Source organism: Temnothorax nylanderi, unplaced genomic scaffold (assembly GCF_030848795.1).
Source record: "Temnothorax nylanderi isolate EJ_2023f unplaced genomic scaffold, tnyl_v1.0 TNYL_tig0056_pilon, whole genome shotgun sequence".
Taxonomy (NCBI): domain Eukaryota; kingdom Metazoa; phylum Arthropoda; class Insecta; order Hymenoptera; family Formicidae; genus Temnothorax; species Temnothorax nylanderi.
In genome coordinates this window covers 346,008-371,196 of record NW_027249118.1, presented here as the reverse complement: position 1 = coordinate 371,196, position 25,189 = coordinate 346,008, and the positions used below count along the sequence as shown (strand labels likewise).

General features: G+C 40.4%; 1 protein-coding gene across 2 annotated transcripts in view; it reads right to left on the bottom strand.

Annotated features, from left to right (window-relative positions):
* Nucleotides 1-2,194: 2,194 nt before the first annotated feature.
* Galphao (G protein alpha o subunit) overlaps nt 2,195-25,189 on the bottom strand; it is a 32,705-nt gene continuing 9,710 nt past the window's right edge. For both annotated transcript variants that reach the window (XM_071707201.1, XM_071707202.1), the window contains exons 3-9: nt 22,733-22,775; nt 17,053-17,194; nt 15,777-15,937; nt 11,659-11,787; nt 10,904-11,033; nt 9,492-9,645; nt 2,195-9,410 (exon numbers count right to left, since the gene is read on the bottom strand). In XM_071707201.1, coding sequence (XP_071563302.1) covers nt 9,223-9,410; nt 9,492-9,645; nt 10,904-11,033; nt 11,659-11,787; nt 15,777-15,937; nt 17,053-17,194; nt 22,733-22,775 — 947 coding nt within the window. In that variant the 3' untranslated portion in view covers nt 2,195-9,222. The remainder of the gene's footprint in view (nt 9,411-9,491; nt 9,646-10,903; nt 11,034-11,658; nt 11,788-15,776; nt 15,938-17,052; nt 17,195-22,732; nt 22,776-25,189) is intronic.

The following is a 25,189-nucleotide window of genomic DNA, read 5'->3' as shown; positions in this document are numbered from 1 at the left end:
TCCGCGAAATGTTTGTAGATAAATAATTACTAATAATATTATTATCAATGAGGATTCCATTCTATTATTATGTATTTTCTTAGCCGATATTGTATTAGTTAAAGACTGTCATGTACATTAAATGTAATATAAATTAATACACACACTTACGCCTTGTAATCTCAGTCCATATAGATGCGACAGAGGTTCTTGGCGGACTTTTATGACGTACGGATTACGCAATCTGATTTTATGCATTTTTACCGGATCCAATACGTGATCCACCAACACGAATTCTTCCCGCGTGTTCGTCTAATAAAATATATTATAATTTCTTATGATAATTGGCCAAAGCTTTAAACAATCAAAAAAAAGATAACAATGATCTTTACCTTGAAATAGTAACTTAAATAATTTCGATAAATTAATTATGTATATTCAACGATACCTTGCCAACATTGTTGATCTTCATGCTAATAATCACTTTTCTTTTGCAATTTTGTATTGATTGTGTACGCGACGTTTCTCTGCTATCAATATAATAATTAGTAATAATATTAACAATATTATAAATCCAATAATAATAAAAATATTTGCTATAATCAATCGTTTTATAGATTATGCCAGTTCCAAAAATTTCAATGTAAATTGCGTTTGCCTACACTTCTTTCCGTGTTTTCGAACAACGAACCAGAACAGCTCTGATTTCGATCCATGGATGAGCTTGATCGACGAGCGGTTCTTTAAACGAGAAGTGTCGATAATCCTCATGCTCGAATCGTTCGTTGTAAAACCCACGTCGGAGCCATTGCGGCGCGCAGTCAGGATTCTTCGATGGATGATACTGGGGAGCGTATCGAAACTCCGATATATAGGGGTGTAAATGTGGAGAAGCACTTTCGGGATGAGGGCCAATTGACACAAGTACCATCTGATGAGTATATATTTTAATCGCATGCAGATATCAAAACTAATAAATAAGATTATCAGTAATCTATTTCTGTAAATCTTTATTAATTTATATTAAAATAATAAATGAATCTTAGAAAAGTTTATCGTATGATGAAGAATGTGAAAACGAAGTTGCCAAACGAGAGTCGATATCGGGAGATACCTGCAACGTTATCCAAAGGATCTTGAAAGGGCGCGAATGAGCTGGTGACATGTTAGATTATCCGGTGCGACATCGTTATCTCTTGCCGGGCTCATTTCAGATGCAAAACGGCATCGGGCGTGCTACTACACATTCTATCTTGAGTCTTGACACAACGCGTGCATGTCGTAATTATTCAGCGGGACAAATAGATTGGCCAAATTTCCGACCGAATGAACTAAATAATCTCGTAATGTGCACCTTGTAAATAGTAGATTCCTTTTGCGTATTTTAATGTGCAGTTTAGGAAGTTGAACAGAATTCGAGGATGTAGGGTTATGATTTATTTGAATCGGAGTAAAACTCGATATCAATGATGAAGCTACTCATTTAACAATTCGATAAATCTAGATCTTTGTTTGTCAATTACAAACACAGATGTCTATAATAGACATCTGTGATTACAAATTAATTTAGTTTATAATGGAATAAAATATATAGTTTATCTTTGTTTTGATCGAAGAAATATTTATGAAGATAAATTGATTTTTAAAAATTTTTTTACGTAACGAGAAAAGTAAAAGTAACTTATATTGACTTTAATTTCAAAGAAAAATTAAGAATTCTGCAATTTAATAAAGAAGTTTACAAATTAAGAAAAGCAGTAAATTCTTAAAATAGCTTTTTAATCTGTACATTTTAATGTTAAGTATAAATAGATATAAAAAATAACGTGTTATTTCATTTATGGGCTGCAGTTAATTTGTCTTACCTCAACTTGTTAAAAGATCGTATTTATTTAATCAACGCCCGCATGTGAGTAAAACTGGCAGCTGTTGAATTACCCTTCATAGAGCGAAGACATTTAAGCGCTATTTTTATTCATTTAGAAGCGTTTAAAATAATTTAAAAATATACATTTTAGGGATTCGTCATTCATTAATTTATTTTTAAATCTTTAGATCATTATTGGATAGATGATACATAAAGAATTTAGATATTGTTGTGTTTTGTTCAAATCGCAAAACTAATAGCTCGCAAGAATACAACAAGTAATTATTATATAACGCAACAATTTGCGATGGTTGATAAATTGGGAATAAGTGAAGAAAGAGACAGAAATAATTTTTTTTCATTATTAGTTTATTCTGACATTTTAAGATGTATGGACAATTATTATATAATAATTTTATATAATGAAAGGTTCTCCATGGTGGTAACTTTATATAATGAGGCGTTTCACTCCTTTTTTTTTATCTCATCTTTTGTGTAACGCTCGCCCTTTCTCCCCTGTTGTGATCATCTCCCTCGTAATAAGACTCTTACACATCATTCTTTCACAACGGAAATCAAATAATGATTATTAAACTATGAATGCATCATGAAATACGTGCGCTCTTGATTATTGATCGTCAATTAAACGTCATTATTCACTTCTTTTTTTTTGTAGTTATCTTTATCATTACCAGTGTGTTATAATAATTACCATTAATCATTATAATTACGATATAACGCTATAATTAATCCTCCCACACAATTTACTGTATTTCGCTCGCTTCCGACCGTAATAACGGTAGAGAGAGAGCACATTTTTTTTTTATATGATAGGATGCATAGCGAACGTGTCGCGGCTGTTCTCGGCACAGTAAATTTCACCTCGCCTCGCATTATAGTCATCATTATAGTGGATTTTCACCGGGAGGCCGTGTATCTTCGAAAGAATCCTCGTCGTCCCTTTCGACGTCTTCCGCGAACGCGAGCCCCTTCAGGGCGGCCTAGCCGCGTCTCCTCCGACTTCCTTCCTCTCGCGACAGATTAAAAAAAAGAAAGCAAATAACCGACAGATTCAAAAAGAAGTACGACAGTAAAAAAATAAGTAGATCGGATAAAAAGTAATCTCTGGAAATCTGCTTGGAAATGCAACGTTTACACGGCTCGCAGTCTCTTAAGAGGTTTGACGCGATCCTTCACGCCGTGTCTCGATCAATCGCGGTCCTTTCCCTTTTCTCATGCGTGAGAAGCGCGTAATTATACTCGCAATTATACTGCATATAGGATGTACCGAGTCTACCAGGAATTATTTCACGGACAGGCGTTTCGACCCATTTGATGATTTTGTGATTTTCAGCTTTCCAAGTTTCGTTTGTAGGCTGAAATCGATTGAAGAACAAAGCGTATTCGTCGTCAATCACTTCGACAAGAGCTATCATATTTCAAGTATAATGCGACAATTAAAAAGAAGCTCTTTTTATTACCGATTAGGTTTATCTCCGCTGAGTCGGCTCCAAATTCGTCGTAAGACTCGTCCGTAAAGTATTTCTCGGCGGGTCTGGGACACGCTGTGCACGAATTTAAATGACTGTGAGCGAACAATGTCAGGTATACACGTGTACGTACATGTACGTGTAGACATTTAGTTGTTACGTTTTTTTTTTCGTTTTTTGGTTCGATTACGTGACTAGAAATGCTACACACATACGTGCCATCCATCCGTCCGCACGGCCACACGCATACACACATAAAAGTATGACTTAGCAGTAGTATAACTAATACGTATCTCTATATTTATATATGTATAATTATATATTTGTATGTATAATTATATATATATTACTCGTCACAATAGCTTCTACCGGCTGTCTGTGTATTAAGCTAATTTTACAACAATATGGCAATCATGGTGAATAATGAATAATACAGCTACGTTATCGCGAGACTACACAGTCAGTAACACTAATCTTAGGGACAGTAATACAAAATAAAAAGGACTCGTATCTCGGATATACAGTTTCACCAAGCGAAATTAAGTCGCACGTTGTGCCACGAAGCAACTCGCGCCGTCGCACGAACCAGACGCCGCGCCGACGAGACGTTCCTCCGATCCGTCGTGAAAACTTCGCAACTTTAATTCGCTACGAACGAAAGCGCGGACCCGAATATTTTTAATAGATAAAAATACCGACGAGACTGAATATTTTCTAACAAAAATAAATAGCAAACACTCGACCGTTCGACCTGTGTGATCCAGCTATCATTTTTATAGCGCATTTTTCCTACATAGAGAAACATTTTACGTCGTATAAACAAAACCATCGTGCACAAAAAACTGCCACCGTTCTACGGAGCCACAAAGTTGCAACGTTTTCACACGGACGTCCCGTGCTGTCGCAACAAACAAAGACGAAAAAGTAATTCCTCATCGATCTCACTCCGCAAAGCTGTCGCTTCGAGTTCTCTCTTATCGAGAAAACTCGTTTTACCTCGGACAAATTCTTCGCGGCGTGACTTTCTCAGATTTTCAATTCCGCATTCCCGATCAAGTTGCCTCGTCAACGAAATCGCGACCGCGCTAAGCGACTTTTTTCTTCCGCGCTGTCTTCCCCGTTTACCGCGATTCGTAGATTGATGTGAAAAATGACATGGATCATTGCGCGCAATATCGCCATATCGCTACGTATTAAACTTTCCTAGGATACATCTGAATAAAGACTGTCCGGAAAAACGCCTCGGCGAATAAAATACAATCGCTCTTTTTCTTTCTACGGAAATAAAATAAAATATAAAAAACGATTAAAAAATCTTCGATCTTATCACAAACGTTTTAAACGTGAACGTGTCTAAAAGGTACCGCAATTTTTCAGATGTCTCTCATAAACGACTTTTCGATCGTTTGAGATTATATTTCGCCGTTAATGAAAGAAAACTTCAATTTCCCGATGTTGATGCACGAACTAGGCCACCCTGGGCATGATTCCGAGATATCGGATCGTCGCGCTTGGTCCGACGGTTGCAATGTGAGACGAGCGTGAGGTGAAACGAAATGAAATGTACGTCGCAAAGTGTGCCTCGAAGGGAGAGAGCTCGCTTGATACACGCGTGCCGTGAAACAGCGGAGTGAAAGACGCGAAAAAAGACACGCGACGATGAGACTTGCCAATCCGACCGCATGGCACGAGCTTCATTCGCGTACGCAGAGATACCCCGTAGTGGTTTCGTGTGTCTCGAGCGTATATTACACACATTTAATGTAGTATCACACATAATACTATATTATTGCTATTATATATTATAGTATTATATTATATATACAGACTCGAGACGCCTGTCCACCTGTCTCGTCATCGCAACGCGATTCACTCGCCTGTCTCGATCTCGTCTACCGGCTTTTACCGCTCATCGTCTTCGACTAATCAATTTCTAATCGGTTATCCGTCGATCTCTCCGCATGTCGATCCCTCACGTCGCGATTATGCGAAGCCAGTGGGCAATTACGTCGAACGGGTTACTCGCTTCGTAGATCTTTCTTTCGACCTTGCCCAAAAGAGCTAGTCTTCTATACGCCACTTCCCGTCTCGATCTCGCAGACGTTCTGTGTTTCGATTTTTCACAAACCGTTCGCTCGCGTACAGCCGCCCGTTTCGCCTAAGTTTCTCGTCTAAGCATTCATCAAGAAAACACGCGTCCCGCATACAGAAACATCGTCGCTTATATCCGCTTCTTATAATGTTGAATCATGTATATAAGCTAGCAACGCAGTAAATCGGTAAACTTACAAATATACTCTCGCGTTTTCCTGTTCCCGCCTCCCGATCCCCCTCGCTTATCCTCAATGTTTTATCTTGATATCTATGAACATTTCACGTAATTAAATTTGCGCGTGTGAACCCCCCCTCCCTCCCAGACCTCCCTCTTCCCCGAATGTATTCTCAGTAAAACGGTTTCACCGACGTGTCGTCGACGAGCTCCTCGATAGATTGACTAGAGCCGAGAAACGACCATCTCCACGCATGATTTCGATTTAGTTACGTTGCACGGTCGTTCGATCTCTCACTGAATCCCAGGTTCGCGTGGAATCAGTACAGGAGGCAAATCGAGCAGCGTCGAGGGGTGAATCTTGGCTCTCGTTGAACGAGGCAAGTGATCTCTCGGGAACAACGTTTTCACGCTCGATTTCGCTTCCCGTTTCGCTTTCCTGATTTCACGCGTTCGCCCCGTTTAAGATAACTGCATGGTGATCAAATCGCGCGCGAGTAACTGGATTCGACCGACATCGTAACCGATAACGATCGTCTCCTCTAACGAACCGGTCAAAGTCTTGCCCGCACGGTTGATCTTCAAATGGTCACAGTGGCTAAATTTGTTAGAGCAGTATAGTTGATACGATAATTGAAAGTTCCTAATCCTTGTACCAACCGCTAGAAACCGATGCTCGTGATCGGTCGAATCCTCGTATCTCGCGACAACGACCGCGGCGTTGTGTCCCGTCGTGTCCAATCGCTCTCTCGACAGAAAACGCAGCTTACCGGGGCCCTCGATACCCTAACGTAGCTAGACTAAAAGTTAAAACACGCGCATTGGCACGCACTATTTGGTACGTTTCGTTTTGAGACTTCTTACACATATTTCTCCTTTTTGCTTTCCGGTATAAATATTTTATCGCTAAAGTCACAAAGCACAATTAGCTCATCACCCGTCTCGCTGATGACGCCTCGACTACTCGTAACTCGAACGCGTTTAGAAGCGTCGACGCTCGTCTGACACTTGAAAAGGTTAAAGATCAAACTGTTTAAGATCGCTAACAAGTAGCATCGCTGCCACTCAAGACTCGTTTTTTTAGAGTATCGATATTTTGTCACATCGGTATGAATTATGGTCCACATAAGCGACACCAACGGTACAAAACACTCAATACTTCGAAGAGAATATCTGAACTCTCCTACGAGGTCTAAAAGTTGTCTGGAAGTTATCTCGGAGATGCCTTTTAAATGTTCGTATCGTTCAAGCATCGTTCCAACATTTGAGAGCGCATCTTTCTTCAAGTATCAGACGAGCACAAGTATCGACGCCCGATATTTTCGAGCGATTCGCTTCAAATGCGTTCGTTAGCCCTCGATACATCATGCAAGTCACGTTCGCGCTTCTCATCCACGTTTTCGTCAGGCAATCAGTTGTCGTCTTTTTCCTCCAAGGACCTTTGTACCGATCCGATTACTATCGGACGACAAAACGGGCTCGCAATCTCGAGCGATCGACCTCTCGTCACCCGACCTAACATATACGTTTATTCCTCTGCACTAACGCCCTTTCATCATCTCCCTTTCTGACGAGATAGCAATCAGAGTAATCGCAACGTAACGATGCTCGTCATCGGTGGCTCGTTTTTTTCTCTCTCTCTATCTCTCTCTCTCTCTCTCTCGTCGGCGTCTCTCCCAACGGTCCCCGTATAATAAAATATAACTTATGCGAGATAGCGCCGAGTACAGTACGATTGTGCGCAACGAGATTCTTACTTGCCTGTCCCGGAACACGTTACGCACGTGCTGTTGGTGCACGCGCCTAAATGTGAGGTCCCATGTGTGCATGCTCTCGTACACCTTCCCACGCTCCGCCCTCCCTTTCCGTGCGCTGAACTTAACCACCAGTATTGTCGGTACGCCCCGGTAGGAAAAGAAAACGAAAAGGAAGAAAAACGAAGCACTTAGAAAAATACACTCTTAGGATCTTCCCGCGAATTGCCGCAGCGCGTTTACGCGTGTGCGCAGGATGCCCCAGAAATTGTGTACACACAGGTACGTGCCGTACGTGTGTCCCTGCTCGAACGCATGGAGCGTCCACCGTGAAAATCTTGAATCACCGCCAGTAAGTTGTCGACAATTATTTTTAATCGTAAGACGTCTCGCTATTTCGCACAATTTTTTTTTCCTCGGGACACCGCGAACAAGACGTCGCGAATTATCCCGTGAGTAGAAATTGCGTGATGACTTTTCATCTCCCTAATATTCTCATCGGGAAATTTCGCGGAGCGAACGGATAATTCAAAGTCGCGAGGATTTCAAGGATTCGACACGTTCTGTATATATTCGGAATTCGTGTACGTGTGCGACGATAAAAGTATACTATACATATACGTGACAGTCTGCGACGATCGTTAACGAAGGAAACAGGTTTCTCCACCGTGAAAAACAATTTATGCGTATGTGTATGTGCGTATGGATCGACATTTGTGACTATAATTTTCTGTGCCTAGGAATATCCCGTGTGCGTGGTCGTCGTATTAATTGCATGACGCATAGAAATGACGATAAAGTAAAAATAGAGGGATCTAACCGTTACGTTACGAGAAGTAATCAACTGAGCTTGGAGACACTTCGCGATGTCGATGCCGTTTGCTCTCTTATAAAATTGTCACGGTTGCCCTTCAGCCGCTCTCCGCTTATCAAAATGCAAATCTGGAAAACGCTGTCGGTGCTCTCTCGAGAGATACGTTCGATCGCGTGTGCGAATTTGTTCCTCGATGAAAGGAGAGACGTAAGAGAATATATGAACGTGTATATGTGTATATATAAACCGAACTCCGAGTGCGCTTAGTAAAATCTGTGTGTGAAAATTGTGGGAAAAGGATTTCGACTCGTGTGCGTGGCGCGCACGCATGACTCTTCCCTCCCTTCCTCTACGTGGAGCGTCATGGAATGCTCGAGCGTTTCTGCAGCGAAACGAGAACGAAGCCGAAGATCAGATCGGATATAAAAGATGCTCGAGCCTCGACGATCTTTAACGTCGACAGCCAGCTTCGATCGAACGGTCCGCGACCCTCTCAATTTTGTACAGAACTCGCGTTCTCATCACCGACGATCAGATGCAAGCACGAATAATTAAGATCCTATTTCTCCGGCACGTAAGATCGTAACATCGCTCGCAGGAAACAAGTACAAACCAATCGAAGTACAATATTCTGACGGATTCATACTGGTTTTCCGCGAAAACGACATTCTGCCGCATCCGAGGATTGGCCCGCCGCGCCGTTCTCGTTCATAGAGCGCGCGTTCTCTTTCGCAATCGATCGTTCCTCCTTCGCCAAGGAGCGTGCCTTTTCTCCGACCGACATCACGAACGATTGACGACGTCGGCTTCTCGGATTCGTTAGTATAAGACAAGACAAACTAAACGTTTCCGCTACGCTTCTGCCCAGCGTTGATAACGAAAGGGGTCGTCTTTTTCTCTCTTTTTCTCCACCCTCTCTATCTCTCTTTCTCGCGTCGGAGTGGAACCGAGACGAGCCACGAACTCATTGAAGAACATCGTCCGACCAGCCATGTCGCGGGTAACGTTTTCCTCCTCCGTTTGCGCTTAACGTAGAATACAGAATTAGCCTAGTAGAGACCGCAGCCGCGCAGATTATTGGCGATAATGACGTCTGTGACTGCGTCGAACACAAATTGAATGTTGTTCGTGTCGGTGGCACAGGTCATGTGGCAGTAAATCTCCTTCGTGGTCGACTTATTCTTCGCTTCGAACTGTGCCTGGATGTATGCAGCCGCTTCGCTGTACTCCTGCGCACCTACGGTGAGCAATTCAACGTCTCGTTATCTACCTTTGGCGTAAGATAAACGAAAAAGCGACGTATTTTGATATTATTTACCAGCGTATTCGGGAAAACAGATTGTAAGAGGAGACTTGCGGATTTTCTCCTCGAAGAGATCCTTCTTGTTCAGGAAGAGGATAATCGAGGTGTCGGTAAACCACTTGTTGTTGCAGATCGAGTCGAACAGCTTTAAACTCTCTTGCATTCGGTTCTGTAAAACGTCAAAAGCATTACAATCTCGCTCGTTTACACAAGATATTTGCGTGCAATTTCCGCGGATAAACATCATCGGGCTTCATATTCTCGTCATTTTCTCTATTTCGCGAAATACGATAATTAAATCGATTAAGCGCGGAGGGACATAATCAAGAGAGATACGCTTATGTAATAATTACATCGGTATAAATAATTACATCGCCCGAATAGTTCAAGCTCATGATTTATAAGACTCGCTCTCTAAGCGTGATCGATATTGTGATTTAAAGCGATACTTGTTCACGGCGGACGTGGTTCACTTGCTGCCGCGCATAATCCGTATAGGCTACGATGGACCGGCGATACAGGTCACGAGACATACACCGTAATGACAATTAACAGTGGTAGGACGACGACACGCGTGTGTCACTACCGCACGCGAACGGAGAGTTCAACGGAACCTTCCCACGTGCAGCGACCCCGGCAATTGATCCCTTGATTCCTCGGAGCTTCAGTTACGTGTACTCCCCGTCGCATTCCCAATTTGGACGTGATACTCTTCTAACGGATCGCACGCCGTACGTTCAACCTTGTATCAACCGTGCTCAATGTCGATTATCTCGCATTCTTAATGTAACCGCATGAACGCGCGCATTTGTATGTACTGGTCGAACGCAATGAAAAGAGAAACCGTTTGTTCTCTATCACATATCTCGTGCATTGAAAAACGTGACATGTTAGCTATGACGGAAACATCGCAATGATGTTCCTGGATTTTTTTTATTTTATTATATCTTAATGCGGCACATAAAAAGAAATATTAATGATTTTTTAAAACATTAATGATTTTTTTCGCAAGATATAACACTGTTTTTTTTATAATATATAAAACATATTACTTTAAAATCATGAAAAGAGTTTAATTGGTTATTATATCAGAAATTTACGATCGAGTTTAGATCAGTTGTTCAGAATTCAATACACTTTAAATTCGTAGTGTCAATATACTCAATTTAAGTCATTTTTAATTTTCCTATAAGTCGCCACTGCTTCTACTTAATATATCGTTAATTTAATTAAAACAATGTTAATTTAACTAAGCCAATAGAGTTAAAATAACACTGTTTTGTGTTAAAATAATAAATTTCGACACACATGGTAGTTAAAAATAACAAAATATTATTTAAGTCAAAGTATTAGTTTAAATTTCATCCTTTAATATCTAACAATGTATGGTAAATGTATGTCGAAAGGGATAAATTAGCATTATTTACCGTCGTTTCATCCTCGTGCAAGACCTGATCGTATTCGGACATTGCCACGCAGAAAATAATTGCAGTTACGTCCTCGAAGCAATGTATCCATTTTTTACGCTCGCTCCTCTGACCACCCACGTCAAATAATCTAGAAAAAAAAGACAAAGTTAAAAATAATCGATTTCATCGTTTTATTCTCTGAATCTTTATTTTGACTATTAATTCCCTGCGTAACATCGGGTCATCATTAGGAAATAATCTCGATAAATAAAACATCAATGTCCACGTCTGCAATCGTGACAAGCTTATGCACTGTTTCGATGCGTAATGTCTCGTCTAATTAGTTCTTAATCGGCACTTGATACCGCTGAAAGGCTAGTACGGTTGATTTAACAGGGCCATAATTATCCCGACACGCGTTTCAACCGCTAACAACGCTAATTTTCGATTCCGCCTGACAAACGGAGAGAAGTATTGGCCGCATATACGACTCATCGCTCAGCTTCGTTCCAAGCAAACGCTCGAATTATCACGGTAATGACTCACGCGTCGGCCATTCATAACGAGGTAGCCGCCTCGCCTCGCGCATCTCCAGAACGCCGCGCTCGCCTCGCGAGATTACACAAATGAGTCGGCATAAATGAAGCAAGAACGATTGATATCGTTCACGCGCAAAACGATCCTAATTAAAGTCGCGAATTTATTACAATATATAATTCATCTTTCTATTTTAATCTATATCTCATGTGAATTCAAATAAAATCTCGACTCACTTGAAATTGAGGTTTTTGAATGAGAAGTGAACTTCCACGATTCCCGTCGTTTTCACTCGGGTCCTGAGAATATCCTGTTCCGTTGGCTGGTATTCCTTCGCTCCTAATCGATCCAAGTCGTCCAGGAAGCTGTAAAGAACGACGGATTTGTAAAAAGCTTTCCAGAGGTGTAACTCTGTTATACATTGATTGTTATGCATGATGTTTTATATACTTCGACAATATTGTTGTAAATTAATTATCTCGTACACAATTTGTTCTCGCATTAATCGTTCTAACTTGTTTTTTTAAAGCAACAAAATAACTTTTCTCTTAAATCAACTCCAGTTCATCCATTTCTACAAATACGGTTTTTCCCGCGTGCAAGCGTTATCACCTGCGGTTTCGAGTCTCCACTAAATTGTAAGGACAACAAATTCTTGACCGGCCACTACCGATTAATTAACAATAAATTCGCATCTATTTATACAACAAATCCAGATTCGATTCCGAGCGGCGAGGAGCGTTTGAGGTGGGAGCTAGGGCGCGGCTCGCAACAAGTAGCTAGAAGCGAGCGGATATAATAAATGGCGTTACTGTAATCAGGTCTTCGTAAACTGCCGTGCGAACTGGCCGCCACGAGTAAACGCTTCCGCCGGTGCAAATACCTTTGAAGTTTCTCGCCGATCGTTTGCGAAACCGGCACCATTGACGGTACTCGCAATTCAACGTCGATAATAATCGAATCTAATTATTTTTTTCTGAGATATCATTTTAGTACACAGTGCCACTTGGCAGAATTAATAGCAATGTTCAAATGAATAATGAAAAAAAATTTATGAAACATTTGAATCGTTATCTTTATTGCAAATTGCATGGTTAAATGAATTAGTTCCATTAACAGCTTAATAAAAGTATATTTCTTGATGTTGAGTGCAAGTTTTAAATGTTGAATGATAGATGCATATTGAATAATAAATATTTGGCAATGACAGTATTATAATAATGCTAAGAATAATGATTATTGTTTCTCAAAGCAAAATCGTCGATTGATGTCACTTCAAAGATATTAATTTTCTCGTATCGGCAATTAAGATCACCGAACATTTTTCAAGAAGCAAAAGGGGAAGTAAAAGGTTAGGTAAAACCACGCAGCGCCATCTTTTTAGGCCTCTGTTTACGGCGTTTAGGGGTTGCAAGATGAGGGTTGCGAGATTCTCCTTCTGGCTTCCGTAATGAGAAAAAAGGGATGAGATGAGAAAGGGGAGTAATCGGAAGCTGATGAAGAGGACTGATGATGGATGAATTTCTGACGAAGAAGGAAGAAAGAGAGAGAGAGAAAAATGCGAAAAGTAATAGTAAAATGATATGAGAGAATAGAAGATGGAATGAAAGGGTTCAGAGAATATGAAGGAACGAGAGAGAGAGAGAGAGAGAGAGAGAGAGAGAGAGAGAGAGAGAGAGAGAGAGAGAGAGAGGGAGGAGGGGGGAGTGCGCAGGAAATGGAAGCAAAGATCGAAGCACGAGGGAATCAGGCCGCCATGAAGGATTCGGCGATTCGGGACAGGCCAAAGCCGAGACGAGCGAGCGAGTCCTGGTAATATCTCCCTCGGGAAAGAAGGAGCTTAGATTTTTCCGGCAGGAGGGAAGAAAGGAGGAACGGAGAGAGGGACAGACGTGAATAAACCAGGCAGAAAATAGGAGAGAAGGTGGTAGTTTCGCCGGAACCCGATCGGCCATCTTGGTCGTATGCCACGTGACACGGGCGTGGCGTGACGTCATCTGCGATCAATAATGACGAGGTGCGCACGAGGGAAGAGGAAGAGAATCCCCGAAGAAGGCGGCAAAGAGAAAAGAAGAGGAACAAAAAAGGGACGGAAGGAGAGAGAGTTGGCGCGCATTTCTCGTAACATTTCGACTATCGGTGGCCACCTCTCTGTCGTATCATCATCCCCCCTCCCCTATCCCTCCCTCTCGCGACCCCGTGTTCGGGCAAACCTGTCGCATCTCCTGCGGCAGGAGGACTCACCCCTTCGCGACTTCTTCCTCGGGAAATTCGCGTTACCCTCTTCCGGCCTGCCTCGCGAAACGAAATTCCCGCGGCGGTTCTCTGTACGCGGAATTCTCGGGGGTTATTCGAGAAGATCTCGTCCCTTCCCTCGGAATGTTCATTTTTCGAGTTGCGGAGGACCCACGTCTTCGCCTTTGACGAGTCTTTGAACTGAACTGCGATTGAGTTCTCCCCAAGCCGGAATATCGTGCCTTAGGAATTATAAGCGAATTGAAAATAGGGAGATTTTCTTAATTAAGAAAAAAAGCACAAATTTCACGGAATTTGCTGTGATTTTACATCAATGAGTATTTCGTGTAATTTTCAACACGTGGCATTCGCAGCAGGCGGAGGCAAAATTTCTTCTTCGGCCATTCTTTTTTTTAATTCTCCGATATAAGATTTACGGTACATCGTAGTACTGCTTTGTCTTATAATGCCAAACGACGCTAATCTATTTGTGTAAATTTGATCTATTAATATCAGCACGGTCTTTATGTGTTCTATATATAGATATCGTGGGTGGTTAAGCACAATCTTTTGTTCTATCATAAACACATTTCTAAGCGAATCGAACGCAAATAATTAATATAATTGTCGGAAAGCGTTTTGCATTTTTTTGCAATTTCAGTTGCGAATATCATCGCTTTCATCGAAAAGGCGTCGACTTGTTCGTTATACACAATTATTAAGGGCGGTAGGGTCTCACAGTGAATTATATATTAAGCGACGGCGAGGGAAAGAGAGGGGGAGAAAAAGAGGGAGAGGGAGGGGGAAAAAGAGAGTATAGTTGCGTGTGCAATAAGTGTGCTATAAGCGATATCGTGCAGCCCAGTGCGAAACCGCAGTGCGGTTTATTGAAGCTAAGAACGGCGCCAGAAAACGGCGTGTGTCCGTGGCGTAGAGAGAAAAAAAAAAGACTCGTATTGCGTGCAGACGACAGAACGTGTACGCCCTAATCGGATCTAATAGTCAGCGACAGGACTTCACAACAGTGGCCACACGACGGCGACGTGGCATACATAGGTACTACCCCGGCGAAATTGCGCGCGATTAAATCTTTCGCGACCAACTTGTTTATACAAGTGCTTTGATTTCTCTCTTCGTGTCCAGGGAGGGGATCTTTCAGGAAGGGCAGGCGAAGCTCTTCTGCTAAAATTATGTTGAGTTATGAAAATGAGTTAAATTAAGATAAGTAGAAATCTTGGATAAAATAAATTGGAAATGAAGAGTCTCTTTGTCTTTTCAATCTTGGTTGATTTTTAATATATATAATATAATATTGTTGTCGTAAAAGTAAATCGTGGAGCAATTGCGTTTCCGCGAAAATAATTGCTCGCGGACAATGTTGGAAAAACGAGTTTCCCCATTCTTTTTTTAATCGTGTTATTTGCGATCGGCTCGCCGAGTGTCGTGATTCAACTTTATCGAGAGGAATAGATCCGCAATCATTATTACACGCGCTCAAAGCATCCCGTAATAAAAATAAAAAAACGTATGCTTAGCGGAGATAACTGATGAAAGTATTGGAAAACGGCACTACACCGAGATATACAAGCGTTACTACAAAATCAATATCCAGCGAAGGGGGCAGCGCGGAAATATGCTTGCGAAACGCACCGAGAGGGAGGGGAGGGACGACAAGTCTCACGTTCAGGATGAGGTTTGCTTCTACTACTCTCCGCCCTTTCGAGCACGCGAATTCTCAAGAGTGAAATTCAAGTTCCGAATACCATCCCCGTGACGGCTGTGACGCGTGACCATAGCCCGCGGCGACTGGTCGCAAAAATCACCGAGTCGAAATTTCGCGCAACTTAACAAAAGATTCTCGTTGATAAAAAAAAATTTTTTCGATATAATGAAATAATTCCCGGTTAAATGATACAATTTAAACAAATTCGTAATTCGTAATTCGTCTCCTGTATATATAATTTATAAGCATCATCTCCGACTGGCAATTTTGCAGCGGAATTGAACAGACCGTTATATTTCGAGAATACAGTCATCAATTTTTTTTTACAGAAGAATTCATAAAATTTTAAGATTTAAGATCCTTTGAGGAATCGTTTTAGGAATGATCGCTACTTACTATTTCGCGGAGTCGTTCAACTGATACTCATTGCTCCTGCCAAAGCACTCCTGCACTCCATTATCGGACCACAGCCTCTTCATAGCCGCCAGCAGTTCTTCGCTAAAGGGTTCCGTGTCTTCCATTCTTTGTATTACGTCAAACACCATTTTTGCGTCCGTCTGCAAACACGAGAAACATGTAAATCCTCACACCACAAAAATCTCAAAGTTTACTTCGACCCAGTCTTCGCCGAATGCATTAATTCCGAGCTACAAATAATATCGTGACATTAAATAATCATTAATCGCTCGATGCATTCGCAATATTGCTAATATCTAATCACTTAACGGGAATAATTAATCGAATTTTTTGCTGTGATATAATTTGCACAGGTGTCAATTTAATTTCTGGCGTAAATTCAATATCATTTGCATAATTAATGCTATAACATAGCCGTAGGTTGACCCGTTCAGGGTACAATTATTTTATAACTTATTAATTCATGCGCACACATGTAAAGAGTTATAGATACCTATTGAGGAGAGATGATCAATAATTAATTATTCGTACGATCTTGGGACACGCATCCGGCGAGACTCAGATCGCCTTACTTACACGATCGCGCTTTAGACGGCTAATCAACCAGGCAACACGTTATGATTCGCCGTTGAATGCTTCATTCATTAGATAACCGTTGGCACGTAATAAACCACATTCTGGATGTCATGTCATGCTTCACAAGTTAAAATGGTCGATACACAACATTTAAATAACATACGAGATGTATGGGACCGATACGCGACTGTTACTGGACCGTTTCCATAATTTTGCAGTTGACACTTCATTGAAATTAAACATGCGTGGATATACCACGAGTACGGACGAGCAGTATAAAGGGTCGCGTTAATAAATACATCGGAAATAAAAAATTAAATCATCGACGATTTCCGCTCGTGCGACGATCTTTTTTCCGAACGGTCGGAAAAAATTCGCGAGGATAACTGAAAAACATTGAAAACGTATCTCTTTTAGCAAGTAAATGCTATTGGCGTGATCGAACTGTGAAAGTATGAAGCCATTAAAACGAAACGATGCGTTCGATGAAACGCAGATGTATATGTTAAACGTAATAGCCGGAAATTACCCCGAAGTTATTTTGAAGTAAACTCTAAGATGCGCGTGGTGCACGACCACGCGCATTATAATTTCAGATTTATAGTTCGCGACGGGATCTCTCCCCGACCACGGACTCCTATTTTCTTAAAGCATTCGAACAGACACAAATGAACATTACCTCTCGCTCGTTGGTTGAAAAGCCGATGCCGAGATTAGGCATTGCTCTGAGAATAGCGACTAGAGATTGTATCGTGTTACTGTATACGACGGGTCTGTACTGCTTGAAGTCTTCCGGCGTGAAGCCGCTCTCGTGGATAATTCTGAAAGCAGAATCGTACTCGCGTTAGCACGTCCGCGCGAGGAGGCGAGACACCACCAGACACACACGGGAGATGTCTCCTTTCCGTAAATATTAGGATAAGGGTGGTTAGTTTAAGACAACGTTTACTTAAAAAACACGCGGAAAGGAGAGGAAAAAGGCCGCACACTTAAGACAGGAGCAATTTTCTGAAAAAGAGGAATGCGTGTCGGAAGGCCGGGGGGTGGGAGGAGAGAGTGTGTAACATCGATATATACCTGTATTTATTCGAGTACGATTCGAATGAATAGACGCGTGGATTATATCCCACTTGATTTTAAGTGCCTGCGACTCTCTCGCAAGAAGTCTGCAGTCGCGCTGTAATATACGCGTGTCACGTGCGCAACGGCTCGAATTAATATATGCCACGTAGTGCACCCTGTGTAAACGCATATATGAATTGCAATGCGCGCTACATGTACTCCGTGACTTACATGAGCACCCATACATATCGTAACAATGTTCGGAGTCAACACAGGTGAATTATAGAGTCGGCGGTGTGCTATGTATACAAGTGAAAACACGGTGTAGTATTACGTGGAATAGATCTATGTCCGTACCAGCGGTTAAGTATACTTTTCTATATATAATCACTTGCGAAAATATTCTGGATGTGATTTTCGTAAGAAAAAAAAAGAAAAAAAACACGTTAATTTGTATTCGTACATTTTTGTACGTACGAAAGAAACCAAAGGCTTTCAAAAGTTAATTAAACACTTATGTTCTAGCACTAATTAACTTTTCTTTGTCGTATACGGCGACATCGTACGTTTTACAGACGTTCGCAGAACTTTAGTAACTTCAAACGCGTGACGTAGCCTCGGTTTTTATTTTGTAGCGTAACAAAAGAACACCGAGAGCATGCAATCCGGACGCTTTAATTAACGAATATTAATTGTAATTTGTGCAACAGCATTTCCTAATGTAATTCCCATCGTCCAAGCGCGACCGCCGTTACAATATTTAACGGCACATTAATCCCGACAAAGAATACTGCACACTGTCCATTACGTTAATAAATGATACAGAAACAGAGTGTGGCGCGGCGTCCGCTGTTTCGAGAGTAACGATATTAACGAGAGCGCGGAGAGCCCGCTATGTGTACGCATGCACGCATACGCCGCTAGATTTATGGCTGCTCGCACGCGAGAAGGAAAACGCGGCCGTATAAGAGTGCGCGTGAAATCACGCTTCGCTCGTACTTCAGTCTCGAGTACCGCGACTGTTCGTTGCATTATGCGCATCCATAAATTATGCAGTCGGTGTGCGGGAGATGCGGTTGTAGGTCGTAAAGAATCGTTTCGAGAACATTACGAATTTATAGGTTTTTCCGTCACAACCGAATAACGTGATACGATTTAAAATAACTCTACACCCATCCTCTTTGACCCTCTTTTTCCCCCTAATATAATATTAATAAAATTCCATCATAAAGATATAATGATGTCCCTGAATCGTGGCCCACGGGAAATCTTCGGCGCTCCTGTCCAATATTGGTTTTGTCCAATATACCGGTTTTCAAAAAGAAAAAAGAGAAGAAATCTAATTAACTTTGAAGCAAAGTGCAAAAATACTGGGAATCGGGGAGGAAATATCGCTATCGAGATACGAGGAGCATCCCTATTCGCGACTGACAGCTTCCCTTCCGTTCTCGGGAGAGCACGCACAGCGGTAACTTTGTTCATGGGACCTCTTGAACAGGGCCCATTCATGGCGCAGGTCACAAGAAGAGAGAGACTCGCCCCACAGAGAGAATATGCTAATCTACACGACAGAGGAAGAGAGAGAGAGAGAGAAAACTCGGTGCTAACATCTCGAACGAGCGCGTATCACGGAACAGCTGCTGCCCTCGGATACGCGCGAGCGTATCGTAACATTGCGAGTATCGATCTCGCCGAGGCAAGGCAACAGTTTGCCTCGAAATAATGCCGATGCACGGACGCGAAAAGATTAATCTATTATTCGCACACGCGAGAGACGAGCACGCGCTATTATCCAACTGTTTCTGCTTACTTTCAAGGTGCGCAATAATTCAGGAAATTGCGCATCTGCGCAAAGTGCGCAGCGTGAAGAGATCTTTCGGGTATAAACGCGACATGAGATTTATTTAATTAAAAGATTAATATCCTTTTGATAATTTACTTGTATAGAATATAATAGATACAATGAATGAATGTGTCAAATCTGTATGTGATAAAATTTTTCACGCGAATTTTTCTATCGGTAGTTTTGCGCGATATGTTGTTTTTTTTTCGGCGCAGTTTTTTAATATATTTTTCTTTTAATACTTTAATTGCAAGAATTTGGTTGGATTAGAAAGATTTGGATTGTCGTCGCGATTTAACGAGGTAGCAGAATTGCGAGCGAAAAATACCTACATTATAATGAAACATCTCAAACAATTTAATTCCCAAGCGAATAGGCATGCGTTATGATTCAAGTCATTTAACTTTTAGTAAGCAAACCGAAATGTACTTAATTAGAGGTCTGACTCACTTCCGACCAGTTATTAAGCCACATCGTTCAAATTTAAGCAGCTGCGTTCTTGGACAGAATAAACCTCTCGTAAAAAAAAAACAATCGACTAAATCGAGAATTCGATCGCTATTAACGCTAAGAATAGCAAAACTAAAGAAAACTGGGATTAAATTACTATTAATTACCATTAATAGTAATTTAACTATATTATTAATTACTATTACCATTAAATTAACAATAGTAAAACATAAGAAGGAAATAAGGATACATATTTTTATTCCACATATATATTTTTATTATATGTTTTTGAAAAATAAATAAAGATACATTTTTATGGTAAGTTAAAAGACGTAAAGATTCTAATTGTATGCAAAAGGTCATAAATTAAACAATGAAAAATATAGGCTCGCAGGACAGAATTCTTGAGAATTAAGGCAATCGGAGGTGAACTTTAAGAGATACAAAAATCTGGCAGTCCGTTCAAGAGTCCGTACAGAAGAGAAACGTGGGAAAGTATTTCTCGTGATCAGCCTGCAGCTGACTGATGAGTGTCCACAAATTAGCATTTCCGCGACGTCACGAAACATCAAAGGACGCGAGCCTTACAGACGCCGCATTGTACCATTGTGTTCACGACCCGTTCTTCTCGCATTCTTCGTCTCATTTTCCAGTGGAAGAGCCGTTAAATTCTCGGATAACGAGTCGGTAACGCGAATTTCGCCTAATTATGCACGTACACGCACGAGCCGGGATGAATCATCCTCGTGACTGCATGAAATATATATATATCTGAGTACATTTCCGTAATGTATGGAAAGTTGGGTGAAACCGGGTAGACGGGTCAAACCGGGTACCTTTGTTTCTTTGTGATAGGTATCGCTATCTGTAACCAACTCGTAGTATTAATTGCAGATATAAACGCGATCGTCATTCTTAGACGTACTGTGCTCATGTGAACACGATATTTATTTCTCAAGAGAAGCCCAAAGTTTTCAGGCCGACAGAAATCGAGTCGTCGTGGACTTTTTCTATACAGAGCATCTGTTTCGGTAACTGCAGCATTGCAATCTGTACGTATTAGAGAGTATATCGCACTAGTGTTGATCGACACTGTGTAAGCCGGAATGTACAGCCATTTATTAGTTTCTTCGTGTTGGGGCAAAACCGGGTACAATCCGGTGGGACAAAATCGGATACCCGGTTTTGCCTCAAGCTCCATAACAAGGAAAAAAAATAGTCGTCTTTATTTTTTCTTACAATAAATCCCAATCTGTGTCAGTTAGAGATGACGAGGTCCATTCTGTGACATCTAGATATGAGACCCGGCCGTCGGCATTTGCAATTTTCCATAGCTCGCTGATTCCTCTTTCCCAAAAAGAAAATAGGATAGGAAGAGAGACAATAGGAGAAGAGGAAAAACTGCCATCCTGACTTCGTCTCCTTACAAAAAGGAGTTGAAAATAGAGATTGCCATTCAGAAAAAGAAATCACTAAAAAAAAAAGCTTTCTGAGACCCCCAAAGTTAAAAAATTAAGTAAAAAAAAAGCAGGAAGACAGCTCATCCTTAAAAGAGGAAAAAGATGAAGCTCGCATCTTTTGCAATGATTTATATTCAAGATCAACCGAGAGTTGGATACGACAATACATTGCATGCCAAGGGTTGGCCCATAAGTCCTGCAGCAATGCAGAGAAAGAGATCTTTGTTTGCGATTTTTGTGTAAACCGAAATGAACAGAATACATTTGGTATTGTATTTGTTGATCAAAATAAATCCAGATTTTCGAATTGCACAGTGCTTTACGTGCTTTTCAAATGGGTACCCGATTTTACCCTACACAGTAAAAAAAATGTGTGTTAAATTCAACACATTTCACATATCCCAAACGGTCCACTCAAATTTTTGTGTTAATTTAACATAATGTGAATATGTCAAATTATGACACAAATAATTATGTCCATAATTTAACACAAAACTAGACATCACAGGCGCGCGCTACGCACGCGCTATTTAACTTTAATATTTCACTGTTACTATTACACTATTAACCACACAACTGTCAAAATATGCCACGACAACCGCTCATGAGGTAATCGCAACAAGAGAACCAATCGGCATCACGGAAAAGCGACAACAATATTTCGATAGATTCGAGTATCGATGACATGCCCTTTTTAGAAGAGGAGATAAAGGAAAGTTTGATGATATGTGAACGAAAATTTTATGTACAACAGACATCTGTATAATGTTAAATATAAATGAAAAGCATATTTTTTTTAACCAAACTACATTATTTTTACGTTAATCTTACGATTAAATATAAAATGTGTTATTTTAACATTTGATTTACTTAAATATGAATTTAACACAAATAAATCAGGTAATATAATCAAAATTAGTTGAATTAACACATAAGTATGTTACATTTTTAATAGAAAAATTTTAACAAGGATATTTTTTAACAAAAATACACAAAATTTTTTACTGTGTACCGGTAGGGCAAAACCGAGTACTTTGACTTCTTTGAAAAGTCTTGTTATTCTCGATAACCAATTTTTCTTTTTTGTTATCTCTCTTGGTTAGAAGCAACTAGCCTCATTTTCTCGTAGATTAAGGTTCACTAAAGACTACTAACGGCCAGTAGAATTTTTTTTGCCCTCCGATTTTTTGTAGGAAGACAAATCCAAAAAGGTACCTGGTTTTACCCAACTTTTCCCTACGACACTTACCTGTAAACGCAATTTTTTATCGTATTTTTTCATAAACTCTAGGACTTTGTTTCTCGCGATCGTCAGAATAAACTTATTCAATCCAAAAGTTCAAGGCAGACATAAATTGGAAGCTGTTGCATAATTAACTCGTACTTGTAATTAATTTAATTGGTAATCGGGAACGGCCGGTGTGTGTTAGGGAATAAACAACATGTGTGGATGTAATCTCGCGCGCTTCAATAATAGAATCCCCCTCCTTCGAATGATAATAATTAGCGCATGTAGCACGAAGCTCTAAGACGATTATACTTACTTCATTTGTTTCACGATCGTACTCTTGCCGGACTCTCCTGCTCCTGAAAAGAAAAAAACAGGAGAGATTAATAGTTAATAATTGAAGAGCAATCAGTCTTTCACGATTGCATATCGCCGAATTACGTTGCAAAATGAACTCTGCGCGTTGGACAAAGGAAAGATAAGCCTCTTATTATCCGTTTGATTTCAGGCGGAATTTACTTTGGGACTCACAATTCCAGAATTATCTATTTTGTACGAAAATTAAAAAGTTGTGACAACTAAACTCTGTCCATTAAATTATCATCGAAGAGAAATCAGTTAAAAGTCTGCCAAAGAATACGTATTAAAATTCGATAGTCTCTGTAAGATAGGTTATCTCATATATTAACTTGTATATTGAATGAAAAAAATGTGCTTCTATCACAGACATTAAATTATAATTTAATTTATTAAATATTTTCCTCAAAGAAACGATCTCTCGTGCACATAACTAAAATCGGATCGACGAACGCATTAGGACAGAGTCGCTATAGTTATCGCGAAATATGCCGCTCTATATAACCGGATACGTCAACGGAACTCGCTTTTCCTGCTTACCGCAAGCCTCCGCTCTCCCATTTTTTAAAAGCACTCTCGGCGTAAGTAGCCATCTATAATAGCTGCTCAACGACTAGAGCCGTTTAGTATCAACTGAATACACGTGAGATCTCGAGTGAGAGTGCGCCCTGTAAACGGCGGCCAGGAAGAAAGGAGTTCATCTCGAGACGCCGACGATGATCCTCGTCCCGCTCTCGCCGAGGTAAAACACCGAATAGAGCTAAACGGGTTGCAAATCTGCATATCTAGAGCTCGCCGAGATATCGTGCTTCGCCATCGTGACTCCTCCCCCAAGCTTCTATTTTACTCCGGTAAAGCCGGCTTTTAGTACCCGGTAAAATAGGCGCTACGTCCCGATGGAATGAGATAGAATAAACCTAAGCTCTCTATTTACTTTAGATAAGCCCGAGAGCTCTCCGCGGAATAACTCCTATTAGATTCCGCGTTAACTTTCGTTAACTCCAGTTAGATTCACCTATGCTACGCCACCTGGTAAACTTCCGCGAGCGCTTGTTATTCATACGACGGTTTGTTATACCGTTTTAGTATGATTTAGAGCCAGATCGCGTTTAACTATCGCGCCGCGGTAAGATTTGGCACCTGTCAGCTGCGTTTACCACCGCGTTGAGACTCTGTCGAAACCTCAGAACCGCTAGCGATCCGGTTTGTCTACGAATCCGGTCCAGAAACGCATCACTTCCTGCAGCTGCGTTCTCGCGTTGCGTTTTCATTCACCTGTTCTATTCACGGAAGGCTCGCAGGTCGTGAGGGCGGCTTTATCCATCGCAAACGCGATAAATGTGCGGAGATAATTTAGATAAATTTAAGTGCACACACGGAGCGACGGGAAACGAGAAATTGTTTGCATTTCATTGACGCTACATCAGTTTAGTGTGGAATCAACCGTGCGTAGGAATATTCATGAAAAATTTATGTAAGAGAAAATTTATGCCAGGCTTTATATAAACATAAATAATACAAAGGCAAGGAAATTCTATGAATTCGCATAAATATATCGAAATATATTTTATTCAGATTTAATATAAATTTTATTTATAAAATATCACGCGAAGAAAAGTTTTAATAAATTTCCATACGTCGAAGATCGATTGAATATTATTTTTACTCATTATCGGTTGTTAATAACATAAATGATATATTTTAATCATTTGAGCTACATAAATCTACTAGATTAAAAAATATATGTGACTCTTTAATAGATGAGACAAAGATATTTCTTTTCATACATTCTTTATTTTGGGTGATTTGGAAGAAATATTAAAAAATAAGAGGATATTTTATTCTTCTTTTTTTTTTTTTTTAATAAAACTGCTCTTTTTGATTATATCGTAAATCACAGCAAATTCTACGTAATTTTATTATGTACATATGTTATAACGTTGTGTCGAAAAGTGAAATATTAATCGTAATGTAATTAAATATTGAATGCGTTTAGCACACGGAAAAACACTCCACCGTTGTTATAATATACAGGCTGCAATAAATTGTATTTTATTACGCTGCCCTTCTATAACATTTTGGTCGGATTCACGCGCAAACATATCGTGCCCTTTGCTATTTTGCATCGGTATACACGTAGTATGCAAGCGACCTGTTTTTAAAGTATGCTTAACTATGTTTGCAAAATTTTTCAAGATTCCCCAAGTAAACTGTCTATGTGAATTGAGGTTCTTTTATAAGCCTCTAGTATATATTCGTGATGTAACGAAATAGCTTGTACAAAATAATTAAAAAATTGAGAAACGGTATATATTTTTTTTTCTCTGTAAATTTTCATAATTAACTGCTGTGTTGAAATCTTAGGCTCAATTCAAGTAGCGATATCGAGATAATTGTCTATAAGAAAATTGTCCGG